The 25,776-nt window shown below is 50.8% G+C and overlaps 1 protein-coding gene across 1 annotated transcript in view; it reads left to right on the top strand.

Annotated features, from left to right (window-relative positions):
- The window catches only part of BICRA (BRD4 interacting chromatin remodeling complex associated protein), a 162,831-nt gene that overhangs the window by 117,299 nt on the left and 19,756 nt on the right, over positions 1-25,776 (top strand). The window contains 9 exon segments of the mRNA XM_060257560.1: positions 1,610-1,655; positions 5,058-5,100; positions 5,566-5,631; positions 8,160-10,169; positions 12,269-12,580; positions 18,030-18,431; positions 18,433-18,738; positions 19,632-19,950; positions 24,101-24,213. Coding sequence (XP_060113543.1) covers positions 1,615-1,655; positions 5,058-5,100; positions 5,566-5,631; positions 8,160-10,169; positions 12,269-12,580; positions 18,030-18,431; positions 18,433-18,738; positions 19,632-19,950; positions 24,101-24,213 — 3,612 coding nt within the window. The 5' untranslated portion in view covers positions 1,610-1,614.

The raw sequence follows: 25,776 nt of genomic DNA, 5'->3' as shown, positions 1-25,776 counted from the left end.
AGTGCTCTATTGAAAGAGTGGTTTAGTTCTCTAAGTCAGGGGTGACCAACGGCAGTTTTTTTTGCCTACAACTCCCATCAGCCCCAGCCAGCATGGCCGATGGCTGGGGCTGATGGGAGTTGTAGGCAAGAAACATCTGGAGAGCTACCGATGGCCACCCCTGCTCTAAGTAATTTTTCACTTTATAAATAAGATTAGTGAATTTGAAAGTCTTCTTTAAGTGTTGTGATTAATTTTCAAAGAACACATTTTTCTTGGTTTGCAACTTCCTGTATTCTTCCCATGTGGTTTACACAACACTCCAGAAATGACAGCCAGGCCCCAGATGACAGCAGTCGGTTGCCCTGAAGAAAATGACCGCTTTGTAGGGTAGAGTCTGTGGCACTGTACCCTGTTGTGGTCCCTCCCCTCCCCAAACTCTCCCTTCCCCAGACTGCCCCCAAATCTCCAGGACTTCCCCATTACAGAGTTGGCAAACTCTGCCAGCATCTCTTGAGCAGTGCTTTGATTTGTCATAGTCCTCTTTCCGATGTTAAAATGCGGGCTCTTTTTCTAGCAGGAGCTCCCCTGCATATTAGGCCACGCCCCCCTGATGTGGCCAATCCTCCAAGAGCTTAGAGGGCTCTTAGTGCAGGGCCTACTGTAAGCTCTTGGAGGATTGGCTACATCAGGGGGGCCGTGGCCTAATATGCAGAAGAGCTCCTGCTAGAAGAAGAGCCCTGAAAACATGCTTAATTTTTGTATGCACGGCCAGATCTGGAGTGTGGCAAATCTTGGCGTTCACCAAGGTCCCAAGTCCAGCAACGGGAGGGCCCTGCCACTCAGTTGCGTGGCCATTTTGTTTTTGCTCAGAGAATTCAGGCAGGACTGAAGCAACCTGAGAGAACTGAGAACTGGTCACTGACTGAGGGGGTGACATGATCGAGGTTTACAAGATGATGCATGGGAAAGAGAAGGTAGAAAAAGAAGTACTTTTCTCCCTTTCTCACAATACAAGAACTCGTGGACATTTCATGAAATTGCTGAGCAGTCAGGTTAGAACGGATGAAAGGAAGCCCTTCTTCACCCAAAGGGTGATTAACCCGTGGAATTCACTGCCACAGGAGGTGGTGGCGGCTACAAGCATAGACAGCTTCAAGAGGGAATTGGATAAACCTATGGAGCAGAGGTCCATCAGTGGCTATTAGCCGCAATGTATTGTTGGAACTCTCTGTCTGGGGCAGTGATGCTCTGCATTCTTGGTCCTTGGGGGGCACAGTGGGAGGGCTTCTAGTGTCCTGGCCCCACTGATGGACTGTCCTCCTGATGGCACCTGGTTGTTGTTGTTTTTTTGCCATTGTGTGACACAGAGTGTTGGACTGGATGGGCCATTGACCTGATCCAACATGGCTTCTCTTATGTTGTAATTCTCCATGTGCGCGCTTTGTCTCTTTCCTGTTCTGGTGGTCCTCTGAGACTGCTCTGTGTGAGAGTCAGAGCCCACTGTGAATAGGGGATAACTGTGTGGTGAGGTACAGGTTGGATGTGGGTGGGGGGCATTTCACTGATATATCATGTGCCCCACAGCACTATCCTGGTAGTTAATGTGCTCTCCCACCCCTTCTTTCAGTTGACATGGATGATGAAGATGGCCGATGCTTGCTAGATGTAATTTGGTAAGTAAGTGCTCTCCCTGTGAATTGTCTTTTCTCAAATATTAGGTAGTTCAGAGTCTTGGAATCCCTAACAAAAGTCCCTAACCCTGACACTTCTGTGCTTGCCATAGTAAACCTTGGTTTGTAGGGAATATAAGCAGCATTTGGCTTTTGCTTTACCTTTGTGGTGCTGAGGCCTCGAACCAAAGAATTTCTGCTTATATCCAGCAATAGGAGAGAGATGGAACCTATTACGAAACTGTATGTCTTGGGCAGTTTTTTCCCAAAATCAGAGAAAGGCTTACAGCGGGGGTGGCCAACGGTAGTTCTCTAGATGTTTTTTGCCTCCAACTCCCATCAGCCCCAGCCAGCATGGCCAATGGCTGGGGCTGATGGGAGTTGTAGGCAAAAAAAACATCTGGAGAGCTACCGTTGGCCACCCCTGGCTTACCGAATATTTAGCAGTAAAATATCAGACCCATGCAGGTGTTTTAAATCTCTTCTGAAAGGATACAAAGATAAACTTTTATCACTGCCTTTGTGGTCAAGACTCTGCACAGAAGGAAAAATAATTTTGGGGGCGATGGAAGAAACCAAACAAAATACCGTCATGAGCCTTGGTTTGCCAACTTCCAGGAGAAATGAAGGAAAAAGACCCCAGCGGGTTCCGTGTATATATCAGCCATATAATGTCAATTACATTGAGGGTTGAGAGTGAAGCCATGGAGAATGTAAAAAGAAATGTTGGAATGAAATAAGCTTTGGCTGGGATGAAGCATTGGAAGCGAAACAGGAAAAATTAAATCGATTAATCACATCACACGTTTGATCTATCTGCTGCAAAAAATAGAACACACGCAGCTGAAGAGTATTTTTGTGGATGTGATATATAAACTCTGTACAATCCACACTTTTCTAAAGTTTATGGGTTCTGTGGAATAAATCTGAGTTGGATTATAAACGTGTACAAGTGGACTTTATTGTTTCTAAGACACTTTGGAGGCTGATATCTACACGGAACCCGTTGGGGTCTTTTTTCCTTCATTCCATTTTTCCGTGGGACTTTTTTGGTTGCTCAACTTCCAGGTGGAACCTGGAGATCCCCCAGAATTACAACTGATCTTCAGACTACAGAGATCAGCTCCCCTGAGAAGATAGCTGTTTTGAGGGGGTGGCCACCACTTGCTGAAGTCCCCTCCCCTCCCAAACTCCACTTTTCACAGGCTCCACCCCCAAAATCTACAGGTATTTCCCAACCCAGAGCTGGCAACCCTACTGAATCCCCCAAAAGGGCAACAAAACCACTAGATTGATTAAATATGTACATGTGAAGTTTGTCTTCAAAAGGATTTTTAAAAACCCACAAAACTGTATCTTAAAAATACTTTGCCGCCTCCTCTGCTCCAGCTGAAGTTGGTTGTGATCTAAGTCCCGCCAAAAACTGTGAGGTTTAATTTAGTCCTGACCAACATCTCCCATCACTTTTAGCGGATCTCTATTTTTAATGTTAAAAGGTTGCAGATCCAGAAGAGCAAAACCGAAGGGGTAACTTAAAACAATTCGGCTTTTATTTATCCCAGGCAGCAAGCAAAATTGCCATCAGTGTCTGAGTTTGCTACAAGTTTGTTTAAAACATTTCCTGCATTTCTCACTGGAAACGTAAAGGGTCTGAAAGCCCCTTTTTTCTTTTCAGGGGGCAGCTCATTAAAAGAAGCGGGGGAAGGATTTTCTTCTACCACTTTGGGTGGCATGGAGAACTGAGGATTTGGCATTTTTCATGATATCGTTTTTGGCAGCCTTGACAGCGCCCCAAACATGTGCTGCAACTACTTTTGTGTACCCAGGAGACTGTTGATCTGAGTTGAACAGCAATCCTCCCCCTCCCCTTGCCTTATAACAAGCTGAGCGAAAATATAGGATCTTAGCGTACAACTGTGTAAATAAAAAAACCGCTAAGACACACCATAAATTTTAAGCAAGAAGTCAGTATAATGTAAAGGTCAGTGGTGTTCTGACAAAGCTTGCACATAGAACTTCAAAGAGAAAAGAGCATGTAGCAAAAAGACATTCACAGAAGACAGTTCAAAGGCAGTCTTTCCAGTCACAAAGGAGTGACAATAGTCCAGTATTTAGTTCATGGAACTAAAAGAAGCCCTTTCAAAGACGTCCGTTCTAGATATCAAGACGTTTCATCCTCCCTTCTTCAGTTTGGAGGCTTATTTATCACTGGATCCCAGTCTTTACAATACGTTCATAGGAGACCAACAAGGTTCAGAACGTGTCTGTAAGATTTCCAGGAGAATCTGGAAAATTGTCACTCCTTTGTGATTGGAAAGACTGCTTTTGAACTATCTTCTGTTAATGTCTCTTTGCTACATACTTTTTTCTATTTGAAGTTCTCTGTGCAAGCTTGGTCAGAACACCACTGACCTCTACATTACACTGTCTTGTTTAAAATTTATGGTGTATCTTATCGGGTTTTTTATTTATATAACAAGCTGAGGCAGCTTTTTGAAGAAATCTTGATACGGTACAAGATCTCATGGCGTCTTGGTGGCTTTCTGGTTTGTTCTTTAGCTAGGTAGACAAGCAACTCTGTGTTTGCATCAATACATTTTTGGATCCCAGTTTGTAACATAAGCCTATATATATTCTATATGTATATAAAGCCCTCTCACATAGATTCACACATATCGGTGTGTGTGGTGGTGGGGGGTAGGGAAATAATAATTCCTGTATGCAGGGGTCATTTTGTTGAAAAATAGGTCTCATTAGCATAACTCATTAGCATATGCCACCCATCCCCAGCCAAAAGCAACTCAATGCAAGAACGGAGAGCCCTGGGCAAGCGAGGCCTGCTTGGGCTGGCTAGATATCCAGCCAGCCCAAGCAGGCCTTGCTCGCATGGGGCTCTCCTGGGCCACCCCCCGTCCAGTCAAAAAGCCAGCAAGACACCGGCTGCCCAAAACCACATAAGTGGAGAAAGGGTGGTGTGGGCTTCTCCAGGGGTTAATGAGGGCTGCTGGGGGTGTGGCAGAGCCCCTGGTGGCTGGCTGGCTGCCTGCTCTCCTAATCCAGGGATTGTTATGCAGCTGCACCTACTATTCAATGGACAAGGTAGGTAGGTGGGGAGGAGGAGGGGGAACCCTCAAGAAAGGTTCAGGAGCTGTGCTCCTGTGAGCTCCTGCTGAATCTGCGGCCTGCCTGTGTGTATATGTTTTGATGGATAAAACATTACTCAACTCTCTGGAAATGATAAGTTGGTTCAAGACATTGAAATCTAGCAAATAATGGGGAAGCGATTAGATCAGCTTCCTCGTTCCTGATAAGTGATTAGTAACTTCTGTTCTGTTCCTTGCTGTTAAAACCGCAAGCCCTACACATTCTCCTATAAATGATTCCCTGTATTGATTTTTTTTCCAGCGATCCTCAGGCCTTGAACGATTTTTTACATGGATCCGAAAAGGTAAGCAGTTGGTCCCATGTGTGTTTTCCTTTTTGATACTTAAGTTGATTCATTGTTTAATTAACAAATAAAAACGTCTCCTTGAAATGCTTGTGCAGTAGCAAGAGAGAACAGAGTGGGGGGGGGCAGAGGACTGGAGGGAAAGGGGGTCTGCCAGTTTGTCCGAGAATTCTGTGCGTATGCTCCAGTCTGCAGTCAAATCACTCTCCTTTAATAGCTATTGATGAAAATTATTTGCTTTCTAATGGGGGGGGGGGGCAATTTCGCCAGCACAACTGGGGATCTAATTATTTTACAACTCCGCTAAAGAAACCTAGCGCCTAATGAGAGGAAATGACCTGGTCGGTGGATAATGTGACATTCGGTCTCCGTTTCATGTCCTCCTCAACTTCTTCAACACTGTCAATCCTTTCCGTTTACATGCATCTACAGTAATTTTTTGTTTTTTAATCTTTTCAATTACAGATTGACAGTGATGATCTCCTGGACAACACGGGAGATGCAGCCAGTGCCTTCTTTGAAGGTGCTGGGGTATGTATCTTCCCTCTCCCCCCCCCACCAATGTTTTCAAAGTGTGGTTTATAGCCATTCGAGAGGCGTAAAGTCTTGTCTTTGCACATTTTAGGCATTTTCTTCCAAGTGTTACGCTCAGTGCATGACAAAAGTAGATTGGACGCTAGCTTGCATTCCCAGGACAGAAAGCAGGCATGGCAAGCAGACAATACAGAGGCATTAGAAGGGCATAACAGAAGAAGACTGAAGAAAACGACTGCAGATTTATACCCCGCCCTTCTCTCTGAATCAGAGACTCAGAGCAACTTACAATCTCCTATATCTTCTCCCCCCACAACAGACATCCTGTGAGGTGGGTGGGGCTGAGAGGGCTCTCTCAGAAGCTGCCCTTTCAAGGACAGAGTGGCCTACAATCTCCTTTCCCTTCCTCCCCCACAACAGACACCCTGTGAGGTGGGTAGGGCTGAGAGGGCTCTCACAGCAGCTGCCCTTTCAAGGACAACCTCTGCAAGAGCGATGGCTGATCCAAGGCCATTCCAGCAGGTGCAAGGGGAGGAGTGGGGAATCAAACCCGGTTCTGCCAGATAAGAGAGCCAGTTTGGTGTAATGGTTAAGTGTGCAGACTCTTATCTGGGAGAACTGGGTTTGATTCCCCACTCCTCCATTTGCACCTGCTGAAATGGCCTTGGGTCAGCCATAGCTTTCATAGAAGCTGTCCTTGAAAGGGCAGCTGCTGTAACAAGCACTCTCAGCCCCACCCACCTCACAGGGTGTCTGTTGTGGGGGAGGAAGGTAGAGGAGATTGTGACCACTCTGAGATTCAGGGTATAGGGCGGGATATAAATCCAAAATCATCATATGCAGCAATGTGATGGCCCTGACTCTGGAACCATCACTAAACAGAAATGTATGTGGGGGGTGCATGGAAGCAGCTTTATGAATAGATGGGCAGAGCAAGGAGCCAAACTGGTCAAGGTGGGCTCCAGAAATCTCTACATTTTCTTTTAACAGTTGGTTGGAATTTTGAACCCAGTTATAACATTCAAGGTGGGAGGGAGGGGGAAATCTCCTTTTTAATTTAACCGCCTCCGCAAGAAGTGCAGTAGCTGAGGGGCTCAAGGCGAAGAGGACCAGGACAGGGAGAGTTTGCTCTTGAGGCTCCAATCCATTTCCCACATAGCCCCATTTGTAACCTTAAGAGCAGGGGTGGAATACTAACAGGAGTTCCTTTGCATATTAGGCCACACACCCCTGATGTAGCCAATCCCCCAAGAGCTTACAAAGAAGAGCCTTGGAATTCTAACAGGAGCTCCTTTGCATATTAGGCCACACACCCCTGATGTAGCCAATCCCCCAAGAGCTTACATAGAAGAGCCTTGGAATTCTAACAGGAGCTCCTTTGCATATTAGGCCACACACCCCTGATGTAGCCAATCCCCCAAGAGCTTACAAAGAAGAGCCTTGGAATTCTAACAGGAGTTCCTTTGCATATTAGGCCACACACCCCTGATGTAGCCAATCCCCCAAGAGCTTACAAAGAAGAGCCTTGGAATTCTAACAGGAGCTCCTTGATGAAGCCAATCCTCCAGGAACTTACAAAACAAAGCCTTGTAAGCTCTTGGAGGATTGGCTACATCAGGGGGTGTGGCCTAATGGGCAAAGGAGCTCCTGCTAGAATTCCGCCCCCCCCCCCTAGTGTGTTAGTAGCTGGCACAGCGCAAAGTGGCATCGCAGATGATAGGATTTGCATGGCCTAACCCAGGTTTATTTTGACCCATTCGCGTGGACTGTGGCGTAGTCTGCAGGTTTTGCATTTGCTGCTCCCTTCCTGTCTTCTCCCAGCCTGGTGTTTTGTTGTGCTCTGTGGGGAGGGAACTCCTGATCACAGTGATCGGCTTAGTAAAGATTGGAGAGCTGCAGAAGCATTTGGGAAAGATTTTATTTCAGAGTGAGGTCAAGAACTTCCATTTATGTGCTTTGGGAACTGTGGCAGCTGAAGTACCTTCATCTTGTGTGTTTTTTTTTGGAAGGGGGTGAGTGAGTACATCGGATGTGTTGTCGCGAAGTCTGATACGAAGCAGAAAATGCTTTCCTCTCTTTGGCTGCTGCGTGCAGGGGTGGAATTCTAGCAGGAGCTCCTTTGCATATTAGGCCACACACCCCTGATGTAGCCAATCCTCCAAGAGCTCACAAAAAAGAGCCCTGTAAGCTCTCGGAGGATTGGCTACATCAGGGGTGTGTGGCCTAATATGCAAAGGAGCTCCTGCTAGAATCCCACTCCTGCATGCATGTAATTTAGTGATGTGTATTTAAAGAGAATTAAAAGTAATTAAAGAAATGGCGTTTGTGCTTCACAAACAGCTGCAGCACATTTTAACCCATTCCACAAAGAGAGGCAAACTCTAGGAGAAGGATGCAATTCCACGGCATTAACGAAAATGACAAACCTGTTGAGCGCAGGAATATCTAAAAAAACCTCTTCATTCGTTGCACTGAAACGTGTAACTTTTGTTTTCCCTCCCTCTGTCCAATCTTCGCTCTTTCAGCTGCACGTACAAGAGCCCTCCGGTAACCATCTGAACGCCGAACAGAACCAGCCCGCGACAAGCGTCGATCTCGACTTCTTGGAAGATGACATCTTGGGTTCACCTTCGGGGGGCGGGGCCAACCTGCAGAACTCAGACCAGCCCTGCGACATCCTCCAGCAGAGCTTGCAGGAGGCAAACATCACGGAACAGACTCTGGAGGCCGAGGCGGAGCTGGATCTGGGCTCCTTCCAGCTCCCTACGCTCCAGCCAGTGGTCCACACCGCCTCCGACGGCACCCCGCAGATCTTCTCTAGCGGGGCCGACCTCATTGGGCTGCAGCAGCCGGCGGTCCTCACCCACCAAGCACTGGTGCAGCAGTCCGTGGGGGCTGACGTGGTCAACAAAGCCATCAGCGTGCAGCCTTTCCTCCAGCAGGTCGGCCTGGGGAACGTCACCATCCAGCCCATCTCCAACCTTCAAGGCCTGCCCAATGGGAGTCCCAGTGGGACGTTGGGCATCGGGCAGATCCAGGTGGTCGGGCAGCAAGTGATGGCGATCAATCAGCCGGCTCAGCAGATCATCGCCAAGCAAGTTCAGCCTTCCCAGGTGGCCGCCATGCCCGTCGGGAGTTACATCACCCAGACGGCGCCGGAGCAGCAGCAGGTCACTCTCGCCTCGGCCGGAGTGTCTCCCCAGAACGCCGGCCTCGTCATCCAGAAGAACCTCCCGGCGGTGGCCACGACAACGCTAAACGGCAGCTCCATGTTTGGGAGCGTGTCCGCCGCTCAGGGCTCCCAGCCACTCACCGTCACGTCCAACTTAAGCAGCCCGCTGGTACAAGCCCAGAACGTGATCATCCACCGGACGCCCACGCCCATTCAACCCAAACCCGCCGGAGTCCTCCAGCAGAAGGTGTACCAGATCACCCCCAAGCCCTTCGGCCCCAACAACACCACCCTCACCATCCAGAACGAGGCGGCGCTGCAGCAGCAGAAAGCCCAGCAGAACCTGAACTTCATGGCAGGCAAGGCCGGGCAGAACGTGGTGCTGTCGGCCTTCCCGCCGGGGCTGCCGGCCAACATGTTCAAGCAGCCCCCGCCCCAGCAGCAGGCCCTCAGCAAGCCCATGAGCGTCCACTTGCTGAACCAAGGCAGCAGCATCGTCATCCCAGCCCAACACGTTCCTCAAGCCATGCTGCAGGGGCAGAACCAGTTCCTCCTCCCGGGGCAGCTCACCGGCGCGTCCACGGTCCAAATCCCCCAGCAGCTCTCGGCCCTGCAGGCTAACATGGGGGGCCAGATATTAACCGCCTCCCACCCCAGCGGGCAAACCCATATCATTACGAGCCAAGGGCCCGGTGGGCAGCTGATCACCAATCAGGCGCTGCCTGCCCAAATCCTCACCAATCAGAACCTGGCGAGTCAGCTCAACTTGGGGCAGGTGCTGACGTCGCAGAACGCCCACGGCACCGCCCACATCCTTTCCGCTCCCATCCAGCTGCAGCCCGGACAGGTCGGCCAGCCGACTCTCTTCCAGATGCCCGTCTCCCTGGCTGGAAGCTTGACGACTCAGAGCCAACCGACGGTCGCGGCCTCCTTGGCTGGTGGGGCCATCAATCAGGCGGGCCAGACTGTTATCCAAGGGGTCACCCTACCCAACCAAGTGGCTATGTTAAACGCCGCCGAAAACCTCAACCAAACCGTGACCATCCAAGCACCGGCCAGCGCCAGCAGCCAGAGCCCTGGCCTCAATCAGCCGCAGTCGGCCCCCAACGCCAGCTTGCTGCCGAGCGGCGACCAGGCCAACATATTGACCGTCCAGCCCGCCTCCCAGCCGTCCGCTCCTCCTCAGCTTCAGCTGAATGTGCAGCAACAAACCCCGCCTCCGCCTCAGCAGCCCACGCAGTTACCTGGGACGGCCCAGCCCAGCCCGAATTTGGTGGCATCTAGCCCAGAAAGGATTATTCTGAGCCATGCAGCAGCTGGAACCGTCATATCCCAGGATTCCATGCAGCTGTTCCTGCAACAGGCAAGTGAGGGGATTCCTAGAAGGCTGGTTAGTCCGGCTAGTGCGACGGCTTCTGCCTGTAGCGAAGACTGTAGAAAGCATGATTGGGTTTCAGCCCAACAACCGTTACGTTGTCCTTTCCCCCTCTTTTGATGGACGGTTATAGACTTGGTTGTGCAGCAATAGTCAGTCTTTGTTTTTAATTGTGATTGTTGAGATCCAGGCCTTAGTAACAATAGTAAATGCTATTTCTCTTCAGTAGCTGCAAAGTTTGTTCGTTTGTTAGGGAGAGGCATCACTGAGTATGGAATCAAGAAAGATGCATGGCCATGACCAGTGCTCCCGCTAAGCTGCGGAGTCTTGTGAGCAAAAATTCTACTTGGTGAGCTACTAAGTGTGCTCTGGGGCCATTTTTCCTGGTCTAAGGCAAAAGTGTGTGAGCTGGAGGCTAAAAATCTGTGAGCTAGCTCACGCTAACTCGGCTTAAGAGGGAACACTGGCCGCGACTACCGGGCCACCTTTTAGTTTAGTAAAGTGGATTTCTAGTCTTTGCGAGGAAACCTTTAAGCTGTCTGCTAAAACAGCAACAACTGGGATAGTTTTTTTCAGGGGGAGAATTTAAATACGCTTGAGCAACTCAGCGGTCCATTTGTCCCCCTCCACGTTGCCCCACAGTCACAACCCCCGTTCTCCTTGGGAACTGATCTACAACCCATGGCCCCCAAACCTGGTTTTTGACTGAGCAGCAGGAGCGATTGAAGTAGATACATTCAGGTCTTTTTATGTAGCAGGAACTCCTTTGCCTATTAGGCCACACGCCCCTGATGTAGCCAATCCTCCTGGAGCGTACAGTAGGCCCTGTACTAAGAGCCCATAAGCTCTTGGAGGATTGGCTACATTGGGGGGGTGTGGCCTAATATGCAAAATCCTACCAAAAAAGCCCTGGATACATTCCAGAGTTGCTGGACTTTGTAGGTGTTTCTGACAGGGAAGAAAACTGTAGGATTCAAAATTCCAGATCACAGAATGGGGGGTTGAGGGTGAGAATGGAAGGCTGCAGACCTCAAAGCCCCACTCTGACGGTATGAGCAGTTTTTCATTCTGGGTCAGGTCTGCACAGTTTGCTGTTTGCAGGAAGGCGGATGAGCCTTTAACCGTTGGTGCTTCCCTGCTTGTGTGTGGCACCCAGCAGAGCGCACCCCCCTCCCCCTAGAGTGAGCATGTGGATTGATCTGTGACTAGGAATCTTACTATTCAGAAGGCCTTGAGCCTCTTCGAGGGCGACGCTTACGTCACATGGCTTCCCTTTACTGTGACTTTCATATATTGCAAAAAGAACATCCTTTTAGGTCGGACCTAAAAGAGGAGAGAAAATAAAATTCCATTTAGACTCAATGCAAAGAGGGACCTCCTGCTAAGGTTGCCAACCTCCAGGCTGTGCCTGGAGAGCCTCCAGTACGACACAGCTGATCTCCAGATGGCAGAGATCACTTCCCCTGCAGAAAATGGCCGCTCAGGCAGGTGGACACTGGCATTTATGTCCTTAAATTCTGCCTTCTTCAGGCTCCCCCCCCCCAAATGTCCGGAAGTTTTCTGGAGAGCCAGTTTGGTGTAGTGGTTAAGTGTGCGGACTCTTATCTGGGAGAACCGGGTTTGATTCCCCACTCCTCCACTTGCACCTGCTAGCATGGCCTTGGGTCAGCCATAGCTCTGGCAGAGGTTGTCCTTGAAAGGGCAGCTGCTGTGAGAGCCCTCTACAGCCCCACCCACCTCACAGGGTGTCTGTTGTGGGGGAGGAAAGTAAAGGAGATTGTGAGCCACTCTGAGACTCTTCGGAGTGAAAGGCGGGATATAAATCCAATATCTTCTACCTTGGAGTTGGCAACCCTCCATAACTATTTTTTCTGCCTTTTGTGGGAGGAGGGGAACAGGAGGAAAGACTCTGAGAGTGAGGGATGTCATTTCTGAGGCCAGGTCTGTGCCTAGATACTTTCTGCACGGGGGGTGGGTGGGAGGCGCACAGACTTGCTTGAGTGAGTGGAAGAGCCACTGGCAGCGGGTGGGGAGAACGGGCAGTCAACACTGACGTGGTCCATGCTTAAATCTCTTGGAAATTTCAGAAGGATCGGAGCCAGCAGCAGCAGCAGCAGCAGTTTTACTCACCAGCTCTGAAAATGCAGCCGGAGAGCGGTCTGGCCGAGTCCACAGTACCTCCCCACCCGCCAATGCCTCTGCCCATCTACAGCATAGCCACCACCGCCCTCAGCACCACCAGCAGTGTCCCGGCCTCAGTGATAGTGAGCAGCAGCGTAGGCGCAGCCCCGCAGCCGCCTGCCAGCCGGGAGCTCAACCAGAGCCACCACACGCCACCGGCGGATTCCAAAGTGCCTCAGTTCTCTGCCGGCCCTCCTCAGCAGGCACTGGCTTGCCAGGTAGCACCTCACCCCCTTGCAAACCCACACGGGGGTCCCCCGTCTGCTTCGGCCTGTCCCCCCCTGACTCGCTGGCTCCCTCCTGTCTCATACGTCTCCCGGCTGTTCTTCTCAGGCCTTCCCTCCGGCTTCTCTGCTTTCTGGTGCACGCTGTCTGTGCAGAAACACAAAAGTGGGGGGGGGGGCAGGGAGAGAAAACCCTTTAGGCCTGCATTCTTCCACACTTCAAAACAAAGGCTTGGCCTTGGGTGGTGGTGGGAGCCGTGATCTCTCTAACGGTGTTATGAGTCTCCCCCTTGTGGTAAGTGAGAAATAATTCAAGAAAGGGTGAGGGGACACTGGTGCCTTTTGCTTGCTGGCTAGCAGCCAAGAAGAACGCCTGACACCCACACGTAGGGTCGCTGGTTTGGCTTCGTTTTGTTTTTCAGACAGCATCTTTAGCAATAAACTGGCATGCAGAAATTAAGCAGGTGAAGTTTTCTTTTTCCTGGCATGGAGTTTTTAAGTGACAGGGAAACTCCAGCCTGCCGACTTCCCATGCATCAGACCGAGGACAGCAGCGTAGGCTCATGGGCAAGGCGAGGTAGGGGGAACCGGGAAAACCCACCCACTAGCTAGTGCACTGATTAACTCCTTTAAACGCCAGTGCAGTTTCATGAGGCAGCCAGCTTTGTCCCCCTGTGCTCGGCACTGCAGGTTTTAGGAAGAAACAGAGATGTCCCCCAAATGTCACTCTAAAATATAAAAATAGCAGAACAGTTAATTTTCTGTGAGGCTTGAGCAAAAAAGAAAAAAGGAGGAAGGGGAGAAACAGCCAGTTTGGTGTAGTGGTTCAGCGTGCAGACTCTTATCTGGGAGAACCGGGTTTGATTCCCCACTCCTCCACTTGCAGCTGCTGGAATGGCCTTGGGTCAGCCATAGCTCTGGAAGAGGTTGTCCTTGAAAGGGCAGACTCTTATCTGGGAGAACCGGGTTTGATTCCCCACTCCTGCACTTGCAGCTGCTGGAATGGCCTTGGGTTAGCCATAGCTCTGGCAGAGGTTGTCCTTGAAAGGGCAGCTTTTGGGAGAGTTCTCTCAGCCCCACCCACCTTACAAGGTGTCTGTTGTGGAGGAGGAAGATAAAGGAGATTGTGAGCCGCTCTGAGACTCTGAGATTCAGAGCGGAGGGCGGGATATAAATCCAATATCATAATCTTCATATCACTTTAGTTTAAAAAAAAAATAAAGTAATTTTTTTTGACACAATCTGTATTTAGCTTTGTATAACACACACGCAAGCCCATGCTTTAGCGCCTCCCGTAGATAAAGGTTTCAGGGTTCACAAGTTGTTTCATCGAACAGTCTGTTTTTGCCATCTAGTCATAGTCAACTTTTGGTAACCCCCTCCCCCCATGTTTTCAAGGCAGTGGACCAGCAGTGGCGGTTTTGCCATTGGCTGCCTCTGCGTCACGACCATGGGCTTCCTTGGTGGTCTCCCTTCCAAGTACTGACCAGGGCTGACCCTACATAATAATAATAATAATAATACTTTTTATTTGTTCTTTCCAGCTGACCTCAGCGCTCTCTGGGGTTCATATGGGGAGAGACGGTCCCTCAAGTAGGCAGGTCCTCGGCCATATAGGACTTTAGCAGCTGAGGTCAGCTGAAAAGACCTTAGCAACTGAGGTCTGACAAGATCGGGTTAGCCTGGCTTATCCAGGCCAGGGCGTAGAACAGTTAGGTGCCCCAGCGTACCCTCGTGCCTGTAGCGACAAGCCTAAGTTTTAAGGTTTTCACCTTTCTCTCCTTCATCGTTAAAGACTCAGGCCTTTTACATACGGCATTGGATTCTGCTCTTCTGAGCAAAGATACCTGTGGGAAATGGTGAGAGATCCAGTAGCGCTGCTGTGCTTTAGAAAAGCGGTCCCCAACCTTTTTGGCACCAGGGCCGGCAGGGTGGGGGCACCGAATTCGGACTCACCCCACCGCACAGCGCCTCCTCCTCCCTCCGTTTTCATAATTTTAAGGCCCGGGAAAGGGGTGGTGAAACACATCCAGGGCTCTTTAAAGGATTGACTCCCTCCAGCGGATTGGTGGGGAAACCGTGGCAGCAGCAGGGAGTGACCTGCTGAAAAAGTGGTGCTGCCCTTACCTCTTCCCCATGCCCAGGAAGGAAGTGGGGTGGAGGCAAGGGCAGCACCGCTTTTTCAGTGGGTCACTCGCCGCTGCTGCTGTGGTTTGCTTGCCGATCAGCTGATAGGCGGGGGGTGGGGGGAGGTTGACCTTTAAAGACCTTTTTGGGCCTTAAAATTTTGAAAACGGAGGGAGGAGGAGCGGGCGCAGGGGGGGGCGGTGAGGCTATTCAGCCCGGTTGCTAACAGCCCGGTACCAGTCCGCAGACCTGGGGTTGGGGACCCCTGCTTTAGAATAAAAGCATCAGCACCTATGTTTAAGGGTCCATCCGTTGCCCTTGTTCAGAGTTTCACCAGCCTCCCTTAATTGATGTCCGGGCTAAGAACACCTTGCTGAAAATAGAAGTGTGGTGGTCCCAGCCTGCACTGTTGAAATACACATGGCACTTGACAAGCTAGGCAAAAGACCAAGGGGAGAAAGGTTGTGCCTCAAGGAGCTTGTAGCGTAAAGGTGGGACTGCCATTTTCCTGAACTTAGTTGAACCTGGGGGATCCGCACCTGTCAAAGGCAAGCTTTCAGCAACCGTACACAGGCCAGCTCTGTTTGCACGACCCCACCGCATACCATTCAGAGAAACTAGCAAACCTCCAAAGGCAAAGGTGTTCTGTCATTTCCCCCTCCTCTTCCAAGATCCTGCTGCCAGCGTGTGGCCCCGGCCTGTTCCGTTTCTTCTCCCTGTTGCTGCTCTCGCTTACTTCCTTTTCAGTCTTCACTAACTCGGAAGCTGGTGGTGGTCGGGCGCTGCCTCTTGCCGCTTCTTCCTCCCCTTCTGCTCCCCTGTCTTCTCTGTCCCTTCAGAGCTGTGCAGCGCGGACGTGGGGATGTTTCCGTTTCCTGCCAGAATGCGCCCCCCCTCCTCTCATTCCTGTACGGTCTTTTAAGCAAAGGGGGGTATTAACAAGACGTTAACTGGATGACTTAACTGTCTTTGTCGTTTGCATGCATGTGTGTTGAGAGCAACGTAGCGTTGGATGGGCTCCGGGGGTGCGGGGATTAGTGGAGTCCCTGCTGCTATGGATGGGCGCCGGTTGTTATTATAGAAGCAAAAACTGGAGAGCTGGGTGCAAACTAGGCAAAGCTCTAGGAGATTTGTGAAAGGGTTTCGCAGTGGTTTTACTGGTAAATACCAGGGCAGGTGGGGTGGGAAGTGATTTGAAACTAGGGGAATAGGCCTAACGCTCTCTCATGCATGATTTTCCTCCCCTCATATACCCTGAGGTGTAGCTGTTCGCCCATTCAGGATAAGCACACAGGTTGCTTGTTCCATCTTACAAGGATTAATAACAGCTAAATAAGCTGGTGGGCAGTAGATTCAAGGCAGATGAAAGGAGGTAGTTCTTTACACAGAGAGGGATTAGACAGCGGAATTTGCTGTAGAGATTTAACAACGGCTACTGGCAAAGGCGGTTTTAAAAGGGGATCAGATGGGTTCAAGGAGGATGGGTCTATCAGCGGCTACTAGCCCTGGTGGCAAAATGGAGTTTCTATGTTCAGAGGCACGAGGCGATGTCAGAGGAAGGCCTCGGCCTCTCTGCCCTGCAGTTGACCCTCCAGAGGAACTGGTTGGCCACTGTGTGAGACAGGAGGCTGGTCTAGATGGACCACTGGTCTGATCCAGCAGGGCTGTTCTTATGTGGTTATCAGGGGAAGGCCTCTCTGCCGTGTAACTGGCTCTCCAGAGAAACTGGTTGGCCACTGTGAGAGACAGGAGGCTGGACTAGATGGACCCTCACTGGTCTGATCCAGCAGGGCTCTTCCTATGTTCTTAACTTGGGGTGTTTGAGGTTGGGTTAACAGTGTGGAAGAAGGGGAAAGGAGTTAACCCCTCCCCATCACATCATGGTCTTGAGATGAACCTCCTCGTGGTTGCTGTTTACCAATAAAAACCTCTTGTGAGATCCATTTTCAAATCTCCCAGCATCTCATTTTGCTTGACCTTAAGACATGTGATGCACTCTGAACCAAGGTTTAAAAGCTCAGACTTTCTCTTTGGGACGAGGAGAGTGTCGACATGAGGACCAAGTCATGGCGGGGGTGAGTGGGTTGTGTTTAACGTTAGCCTGGTTTTCCTATGGCCAGGGGTGGAATTCTAGCGGGAGCTCCTTTGCATATGAGGCCACACACCCCTGATGTAGCTAAGCTCTTGGAGGATTGGCTACATTAGGGGGTGTGACCTAATATGCAGAGGAGCTCCTGCTAGAATTCCACCCCTGCCTATGGCCTAGAAAGTCTTCACTACCCAGCTTTCTTGAGGGAAGAAGACAGAGAAGGAGGTTGGTGTGTTCCGGGTAGGGATTGAAAAGCACCAGCACCCCTTTCTTCCGAGGGAAAGGATGCCTTCCAGCCTGTTCTGGCCTGGCAACTGGGAACAGCACGGATGAATACTCAAGAACTCAGTTGGGACTACCAACTGTCCCCGCTCCCCATTTGTTTTTGGAGGGAAGCTGTTGGCTAAGCTTGACTCCTCTTTGGGTAAATAAGGTGGGAGTTAGAAGAAGAAAGAGCCCTGTGGCGCAGAGTGTTAAAGCTGCAGTCCTAAGCTATGCTCACGACCTGAGTTCGATCCCCGGCAGAAGCTGGGCTTTCAGGTAGCCGGCTCGAGGTTGACTCAGCCTTCCATCCGTCCGAGGTCGGTCAAATGAGTCCCCAGCTTGCTGGAGGGGAAGTGTAGATGACTGGGGAAGGCAAGGGTAAACCACCCGGTAAAAAGTCTGCTGTGAAAACATCGTGAAAGCAACGTCACCCCAGAGTCGGAAACGACTGGTGCTTGCACAGGGGACCTTTCCTTTTCTAGAAGAAGCATTTTAGTTCCTAGGAATGACAGAGTTGGCAGGGGCCATACAGCCATCTAGTCCAACCCTCCCTGCTCAATTCAGGATCTTCCTGAGGAACAGGTCCCTTTCCTGTTTTATTTGCATATTGTCTTTTTTCCTTTCCCCCTCGCACTGTGATTTAAAAGCAACATTTCCTGCAGCCAGACGTTGCTGAGGCAGCAAACTAAATTTGGCAGGGGCCCAGGGATATTCTCCGTGGGGATCGCCTGGCAATCTAGCACCGTTCCCTGAAAGCCCTCCTCTCCTGGCATGGGGTCTCTCCCAGGGTGGAGCTGAATGAAGAAGGAAACAATCCATCTCTTTCACTCATGAAACTGGCAACTGTGAGCTTTGGATAGGAGGACTCTTGGCTGTTTCCGTCAGTTTCTGGTACCTGCAGAGAAAACAGTCGCGGTGTGCTTTTAACCTGACTTTCTTCCCTTTTGTCGTTTTTTGTTTCAGTTGCCTTCGGGGCAGCAGAAGCTTCCCGGAGCCTCCCCATCCCACTCTCTACCTCATCCTTCCCTGGGGGAGAGCCCCCAGCTCCAGCCCGCGCACCTCTCCCAGATGCCGTCCCCCCATCAGTCCCGTCCTCCGTCGCAGCCTCAGCCTCTTTCCCGGCCACCCTCCCGGCCTCACTCGAGGCCTCCTTCCCAGCCTCAGACGCTGTCGCGGCCGCCCTCGGAGCCCTTGTCACGGTCCTGCACCCCCCAGACGCAGATGCAGAACTTGTACGTCATCCAGAATCAAATCGCGTCCTCCCCCCACGGCCCCAGCCAGCACCCCCTGCGCCCCCCCTCCCAGCCTCAGGTCCCCTTTCAAGCACCCCAAGCTCAGCCGGAAGGGCAGCCGCAGCTGGCGACCCCCCCCGCACCTGCAGCTGCAGGTTCAGCTGGCGACTCAGCTCCAGCCTCAGGCCGACGCTCAGGCGCAGGCCCGGCTGCAGCCCCAGCTGCCAGCGCCCCCTGACGTGCCGCACACCCACTCCCCCCACTTCCAGCTTCAGTTCCCTGCCCAGGGCCCGATCAAGCCCCCCACCCCGACCCAGGCTCTCCACCTCACCCCGGAGCAGCAGAGGAGTTTCCAGATGGTTCCAAACCAGTTCCCGGCTCTCTCTGCCATCCCGGCCTCCGTACCTCAGCAGAAGCAGCTCATGGACCGGTTTCAGCAGGTAAATAGAAACAGGTGTGGAAAGAATGTCGGGTCTCCGAGGAGCCTGTTGAAGTTCATAACGCCATCTGCGACTAGTGGGGCCCGGCTTTCTCCGATCGGATCTGCCGTTTGCGGCAGGCGGCTGGTCTGCTGTGACAAAGAGAATCCAAACGCCGGGCCTTCCTCTGGCCCCTTTCCTCTTCATGCCTTTTCCATCATAACACGGGCCTTTCTAGCTTTAAAATGCAAGCTGTATTTAAAACGTTGCCACCAGTAGTCGGAGCTTAGTGGCCTGTGCTCTTAGTGCTTCTCTTGCCACTCCAAAATCTGGGATTTCCCAGTCCTGAATAACTTCCAGGCAAAGCCAGCTATGTGGTTACTTTACCACTTAAGTGTCTGTTTGCCACAAGACACAAGGACTGGGGAGCATGGGGTGGGGGGAGGGCGGGGAAGCCTCCTTCCTTCCTGTATTTGAATATTTAGAGATAAAGATTGCGCTGTTTCAGGGGTCCCCAACCTTTTTGTGCTGAGGGCGGCTTTGGAATTCTCTGACACGGTGTGTTGAGCACAGCCACAAATCGCCTGTCACCAAATGAGAGTCCGTACACTTAACCACTACACCATACTGGCTCTCCAGTCCGTAAGAAGTCTGTAACTCAGGCAGTAGCAAAATATTGGTTTTTAGCCATTAATAAGTGAAAGTTTTTAACAAAGTAGAGATGGTTAATAATGCCGTTTTTAAGGTTTAACACTGGTGGAATATGAGAATGCTTTTATGCAGTCAGGAACTATGGTCTGTGACGAGATTTTGTACGTTGTTATTGCTGGTCAGTTGACCGTAATAAATTGGAAATTGGGTTCATCCCCTGTCCCTCCCTCACCCCACCTTCTCTGTTTCTGAATCCCGCACAGGTGCAACAGGGGATCATCCTGCAAACGAAGCAGCCCACTTCCACCAGCCAAGCGCCGCCTGCATTAAGCCAGTTCAGCAGCCAGCCCTCTTCCGTCTTGGTCAGCAGCCAAGGGCAGCCAGTCGCGGTGACAGCTGCTCAAGCACCGCCGGTCCACGGCCACGCCCCCGTGCCTGCCACCGTTCAGCCTTCCACGACGGGTCCAAGCAAAGTGGGCCCCGTGCTTGAAAAGGGACAGCTGCAGAGAGGAGGAGGGCCGCCTGGGCAGCCCGCAGCGTTGCTGCAACAGCAGACGCCCGTGCTGGTCAAATCAGCAATCCGTAAGTCGAGAGAACTGCCTTCGGGTGGCCCTGAGGCTTTCCCCCCAGAGAACTGCCTTCGGGTGGCCCTGAGGCTTTCCCCCCAGAGAACTGCCTTCGGGTGGCCCTGAGGCTTTCCCCCCAGAGAACTGCCTTCGGGTGGCCCTGAGGCTTTCCCCCCCAGAGAACTGCCTTCGGGTGGCCCTGAGGCTTTCCCCCCAGAGAACTGCCTTCGGGTGGCCCTGAGGCTTTCCCCCCAGAGAACTGCCTTCGGGTGGCCCTGAGGCTTTTCCCCCAGAGAACTGCCTTCGGGTGGCCCTGAGGCTTTTCCTCCAGAGAACTGCCTTCGGGTGGTCCTCAGCGGTGTGGGCTGGCAGTCCTCTCCCGGTTTAGATGTTGAAGGCCTGTCAAAATAGTTCAGTTTTGCAGGCCCTGCGGAATTGAGAGAAATTCCGCAGAGCCCTTATGGCCTCCGGGAGGGCATTCCACATTTCTGGTGCTGCCACCAAGAAGGCCCTAACCCATGTAGAACACAGCCTGGCCTCCTTTGGTCCGGGGATGGACAGTAGGTTTTGTGTCCCTGAACGCAGTGCTCTCTGGGGAACGTATGGAGGAAGGTGGTCCCGTAGATAGGCAGGCCCCCAACCATATAGGGCCTTAAAGGTCAACACCAACACCTTGAAATGGACTTGGAACACAATAGGTAGCCAGTGCAGCTCTTTCAGCACCAGTCGAATGTGCACCCATCGAGGGAGCCCCGTTAACAGCCATGCTGCAGTGTTCTGCACTAGCTGTAGTTTCCAAGTCAGGGTCAAGGGTAGCCCCATGTAGACAGCATTACAGTGATCTATTCTCGAGGTATAGGGACTCCCCTCCATTCCCAGGTGCATGATATGTGACTGCAGTGTGCACAACTGTGAGTGAAGGGAGTGGATGTCAGGCAATCCTCACTGCCACATTCCCAAGTGTCTACATGTTTCTAGATTTTTCTAAACATGCATCATCTCATGTTGGCCAGGGCACGACTGGATCAGTCCCTGCTGTTGGGCTAAGCATAGTCTTCCTGGTCTTTCTCAGCCTTATAGATCAGCGGGTGAACTCCATATTTGGCACGAGATTTGCGTATTTACTTGAACCTGGCCTCTTTGCAACTTTAAACAGTACATACGTAGTCGCCGTCTGGTAAAGAGTGCATTTCAGCTTGTTATTTTTTACCTGCTTAAGTATCTTCAACCACAGTTTTAAACATGTGGTTGCCATGTAGCAGGAACGGCTTCACAGTTATGTGCTGAGGCACAACAGGGGTGCAAAGATTTTTGTAGTTTCCAAGACCGGCCTTGCAAGGAGCTGGAAACAGAGACACTGTGTGCCACAGTGAGGTGGAGAGAGACCCTATTCTTATTGGTGTGTTCTGGTTTCTCTGGGTTGATGTATTTATTTCTGGCTACAAAGTTTAGACAAAGGCACCATGTCCTTGGAGCTTGGGCAATTGAGCAGGGACAGATAACAATCAATTTGTAATGAGTTACCCAGATGCTATACTGAAGTAATCTATAATCGGGGGGGGGGGGGGAGTAATTTTCTGCTGAAAACAAGGAAACGGTTTTTGCATCCGACTCAAGAGTGATTCAGATCCATAACATTAATCTTGCAGGCTTTTGTGCCTTGAGTAGATGGAATTTGCATGCTTTTATGAAGAAAAGCATGTTTGTATTTTGTTGTATTTTAAGATATCGAGGCTGTAACTTCAAAAATGTCAGGCCTAGAACTTCATTTTTTTAAAAAAGCTGCAATTGCTTTTCAGGAATAGACATTCCACATGGAATTCAGTTTGCCTGGCACTGGTGAAGGCAAACTCCCTATAATGACCCGAAGAAAGAACTGAATAAATGTGATTCCACCCCCCACCCCAGTCTTTCTGCAGTGCTTTCCCCTCTCTTCCATCGGAGATTTGCAAAAACTAAATTAACCTAACTCCACCCCCGCTGATTGTTCATTTTCTGCATTTCTCATGAGTAGGAATGCTAGCCTTAGTGGCCTGGCCAGATTCCAGTATGAATCACTGTGTTCTCTGAAACTCCTGCCAGTGGAAGGGCACGGGGTGTGCTTAGAGCCGGTGGAACATTCGAAGGCTGCAAGAGCAGAAGTGACGAGATCCTGTAATCTCAGGAACTAAAAGGACATTTCACTGCTCGACATGGTCAGGATCCTTTTTTTTAAAAAAGTTGTTGCCGTGTAGCAGGAACGGCCTCACAGCTGAGGCACGACAGGGGTGCAGAGGTTTATGTAAAAAAGGAGTTTCCGAGACCCACCTTGCAAGCAACGTTCGCTCTAAGCTGCGGAGTCCTGTGAGCAGAAATTCTGCTTTGTGAGCTGCTCGTATTAAAGTTGTGGGCTGCTGCATAAATTAGTTTGCTCCGGGGCCCTTTTTCATGAGCTAAGACAAAAATGCATGAGCCGGAGGCTAAAAACCTGTGGGCTACCTTGCACTAACTCAGCTTGGAGGGAACACTACTTAGCAAGGAGCTGGAGACAGAGACCTGTGTGCAACAGTGAGGTAGAGAGAGACCCTATACCAGGGGTGGCCAAACTTGCTTAAGGAAAGAGCCACAAGACATGAATGTCAGATGTTTGAGAGACACAAGACGTGAATGTCAGATGTTTGAGAGCCACAAGACGTGAATGTCAGATGTTTGAGAGCCACAAGACGTGAATGTCAGATGTTTGAGAGCCACAAGACGTGAATGTCAGATGTTTGAGAGCCACAAGACGTGAATGTCAGATGTTTGAGAGCCACAAGACGTGAATGTCAGATGTTTGAGAGCCACAAGACGTGAATGTCAGATGTTTGAGAGCCACAAGACTTGAATGTCAGATGTTTGAGAGCCACAAGACTTGAATGTCAGATGTTTGAGAGCCACAAGACATGAATGTCAGATGTTTGAGAGCCACAAGACGTGAATGTCAGATGTTTGAGAGACACAAGACGTGAATGTCAGATGTTTGAGAGACACAAGACGTGAATGTCAGATGTTTGAGAGACACAAGACGTGAATGTCAGATGTTTGAGAGACACAAGACGTGAATGTCAGATGTTTGAGAGCCACAAGACGTGAATGTCAGATGTTTGAGAGCCACCAGACATGAATGACAAATGTTTGAGAGCTGGAAGGAAGGAATAGATGAGGAGGGAGAGGTGGAGAGAAAGCAATTTTAACTTTAAAGGTATTCTCCAAGCTCCTGGCTGGCTTGGCTTGGAGAAGGGATTTAAACAGAGAAATGCCTTCTGCAAGCCAGCCAGTGGGATGGTGGGGGGAGGGGGGCTCCAAGAGCCACACAATATGTGTGAAAGAGCCACATGTGGCTCCCAAGCCTCAGTTTGGCCACCCCTGCCTTATTCTTACTGGTGTGTTCTGGTCTCTCCATATTCCTGTTTCTCATAGATGTTGAGTAATCGAGAAGGTCCAAAGCTCAAGCAGCCTGAATAGCTCAGACAAGGTGCTCAGAAGCTAAGCTGGGTCAGCCGTGGTTAGTATTTGGATGGGAGGCCACCAAGAAGGACACCCGGTTGTTCTGCAGAGGGAGGCCGCAACAAGCCGCCTCTGCTCGTCTCTTACCTTGAAAACCCCACGAAGGGGTCGCTGTAAGTCGTTTGACACTTAGAGCCTAATTATGATTGAAGGCCAAGCTGGCCAGGAAGTCACAGCCTTTGCCTTCCTTCAGCGCGTGGCTGCCCGTTTGCAACAGAGACTACGGAAGTAAGAGGAGGAGGCGGCAGCCAGGATCTTCTCCCACCAGCACAGAAAAGAAAACTCTCTGGCCTTTATCAGCATCCCAGTTGCTAGGAAGTCGATGGATCTTTTTGCGCCCTGAGCCTTTATATAGACAAAATCCACGAGAGACGTCATGTTGAATTGTGTGATCCATTTCCTTGACAGCTGGACAATAACGTTTCTTTTTCTTACGAGTGAAATTATGGACAAACTTAAAATGTAGGGAGGCTGTTGCAGCCCAGAGAGGGACGTTTGGGGACCGGCTGCAGTTGTGATCTGCCCTAATCACTATTTCCAAAAAGGGGGGGGGGGCTCTGTGTATAATTAGCGGTTGCTGCATTCTGTAAGCTTTTTTCTTGTCTCCCCCCACCCCCTCACCCCTGTTTCTGCTGTCGCAGCTCCCACGGAGAGCAAAACCTTTTCCAGCGGCTCCACGGCTCTTTCTGGCGGAAAAGCATCCACCGGGCAAGGAAAACCTGCGGTCCCTTTGGCCATACAGCAGCCGGTACAGGTGGGCTTCATCGTAGCTGCCGCTCTTTGCAACAACAGACATTGCCTCATCGTTTATTTTTAGCTCCCACGTCATGGGTTTCACTTGGGCTTTGTACAGCATCTAGAAGCAGCGCTGTCTCACCTGAAGGGGTTTACTGCATTCGGATGCTCTGGAGACAACGGTGTTTGGAGCCTGTTCATACATGCCACTTGGAGGCAGTGTGGTTCTGGTTAAGGGGCTGCAGTGCCTCAGAACTGCAGGAATGAAATCGCTCCTTGAGGATTGGGAAGCAATGCTTTTCAGAGCCATTCGGCAAGTGCTTTTTGTGGAGAGCCAGTTTGGTGTTGTGGTGAAGTGTGCGGACTCTTATCTGGGAGAACCGGGTATATTCCCCCACTCCTCCACTTGCATCTGCTGGAATGGCCTTGGGTCAGCCTTAGCTCTGGCAGAGGTTGTCCTTTAAAGGGCAGCTGCTGTGAGAGCCCTCTCCAGCCCCACCCACCTCACAGGGTGTCTGTTGTGGGGGAGGAAGGGAAAGGAGATTGTAGGCCACTCTGAGACTCTGTCCTTGAAAGGGCAGCTGCTGGGAGAGCCCTCTCAGCCCCATGCACCTCACAGGGTGTATGTTGTGGGGGAGGAAGGGAAAGGAGATTGTAGGCCACTCTGAGACTCTGTCCTTGAAAGGGCAGCTGCTGAGAGAGCCCTCTCAGCCCCATGCACCTCACAGGGTGTCTGTTGAGGGGGAGGAAGGGATAGGAGATTGTAGGCCCCTCTGAGACTCTGTCCTTGAAAGGGCAGCTGCTGTAAGAGCCCTCTCCAGCCCCACCCACCTCACAGGGTGTCTGTTGTGGGGGAGAAAGGTAAAGGAGATTGTGAGCCACTCTGAGACTCTTCGGAGTGGAGGGCGGGATATAAATCCGATATCTTCATCTACCTCACAGGGTGTCTGTTGTGGGGGAGAAAGGTAAAGGAGATTGTGAGCCACTCTGAGACTCTTCGGAGTGGAGGGCGGGATATAAATCCAATATCTTCTGTCGTCTTCTTCTTCTTTACATATCTCAGCGAGACTGATGTAAGGCAGAAATTAAAAAAGCTAATAACTATATCTACTTTTATAAATTAAACCATTGGCGAGGGAGAAATGGGATTATTTGTTTGCATGTTTTTTTAACATCCCGGGGAAATTTAACACAGTTCAACCAGGTTATTTAAAGACATTCAGAAGAAGAAGATATTGGCTATTTACCCCGCCCTCCACTCCGAATCTCAGAGCGGCTCAAAATCTCCTTTCCCTTTCTCACCCATAGCAGTCACCCTGTGAGGTGGTTGGGGCTGAGAGAGCTCTGACAGAAGCTGCCTTTTCAAGGACAACCTCTGCCAGAGCTATGGCTGACCCAAGGCCATTCCAGCAGGTGCAGGCGGAGGAGTGGGGAATCAATCCCAGTTCTCCCAGATAAGAGTCTGTGCACTTAACCACTACACCAAACTGGCTCTACATGGCTCAACAGCATGTTCTGGTGAGATAACATAAGCACAGGAATGAAGAATTTTGCACACATTTTCTGTTCCAGTGCGGATCCT

Source organism: Heteronotia binoei, chromosome 17 (assembly GCF_032191835.1).
Source record: "Heteronotia binoei isolate CCM8104 ecotype False Entrance Well chromosome 17, APGP_CSIRO_Hbin_v1, whole genome shotgun sequence".
Classification (NCBI taxonomy): domain Eukaryota; kingdom Metazoa; phylum Chordata; class Lepidosauria; order Squamata; family Gekkonidae; genus Heteronotia; species Heteronotia binoei.
This window is presented reverse-complemented; position numbering and strand designations above follow the sequence as displayed.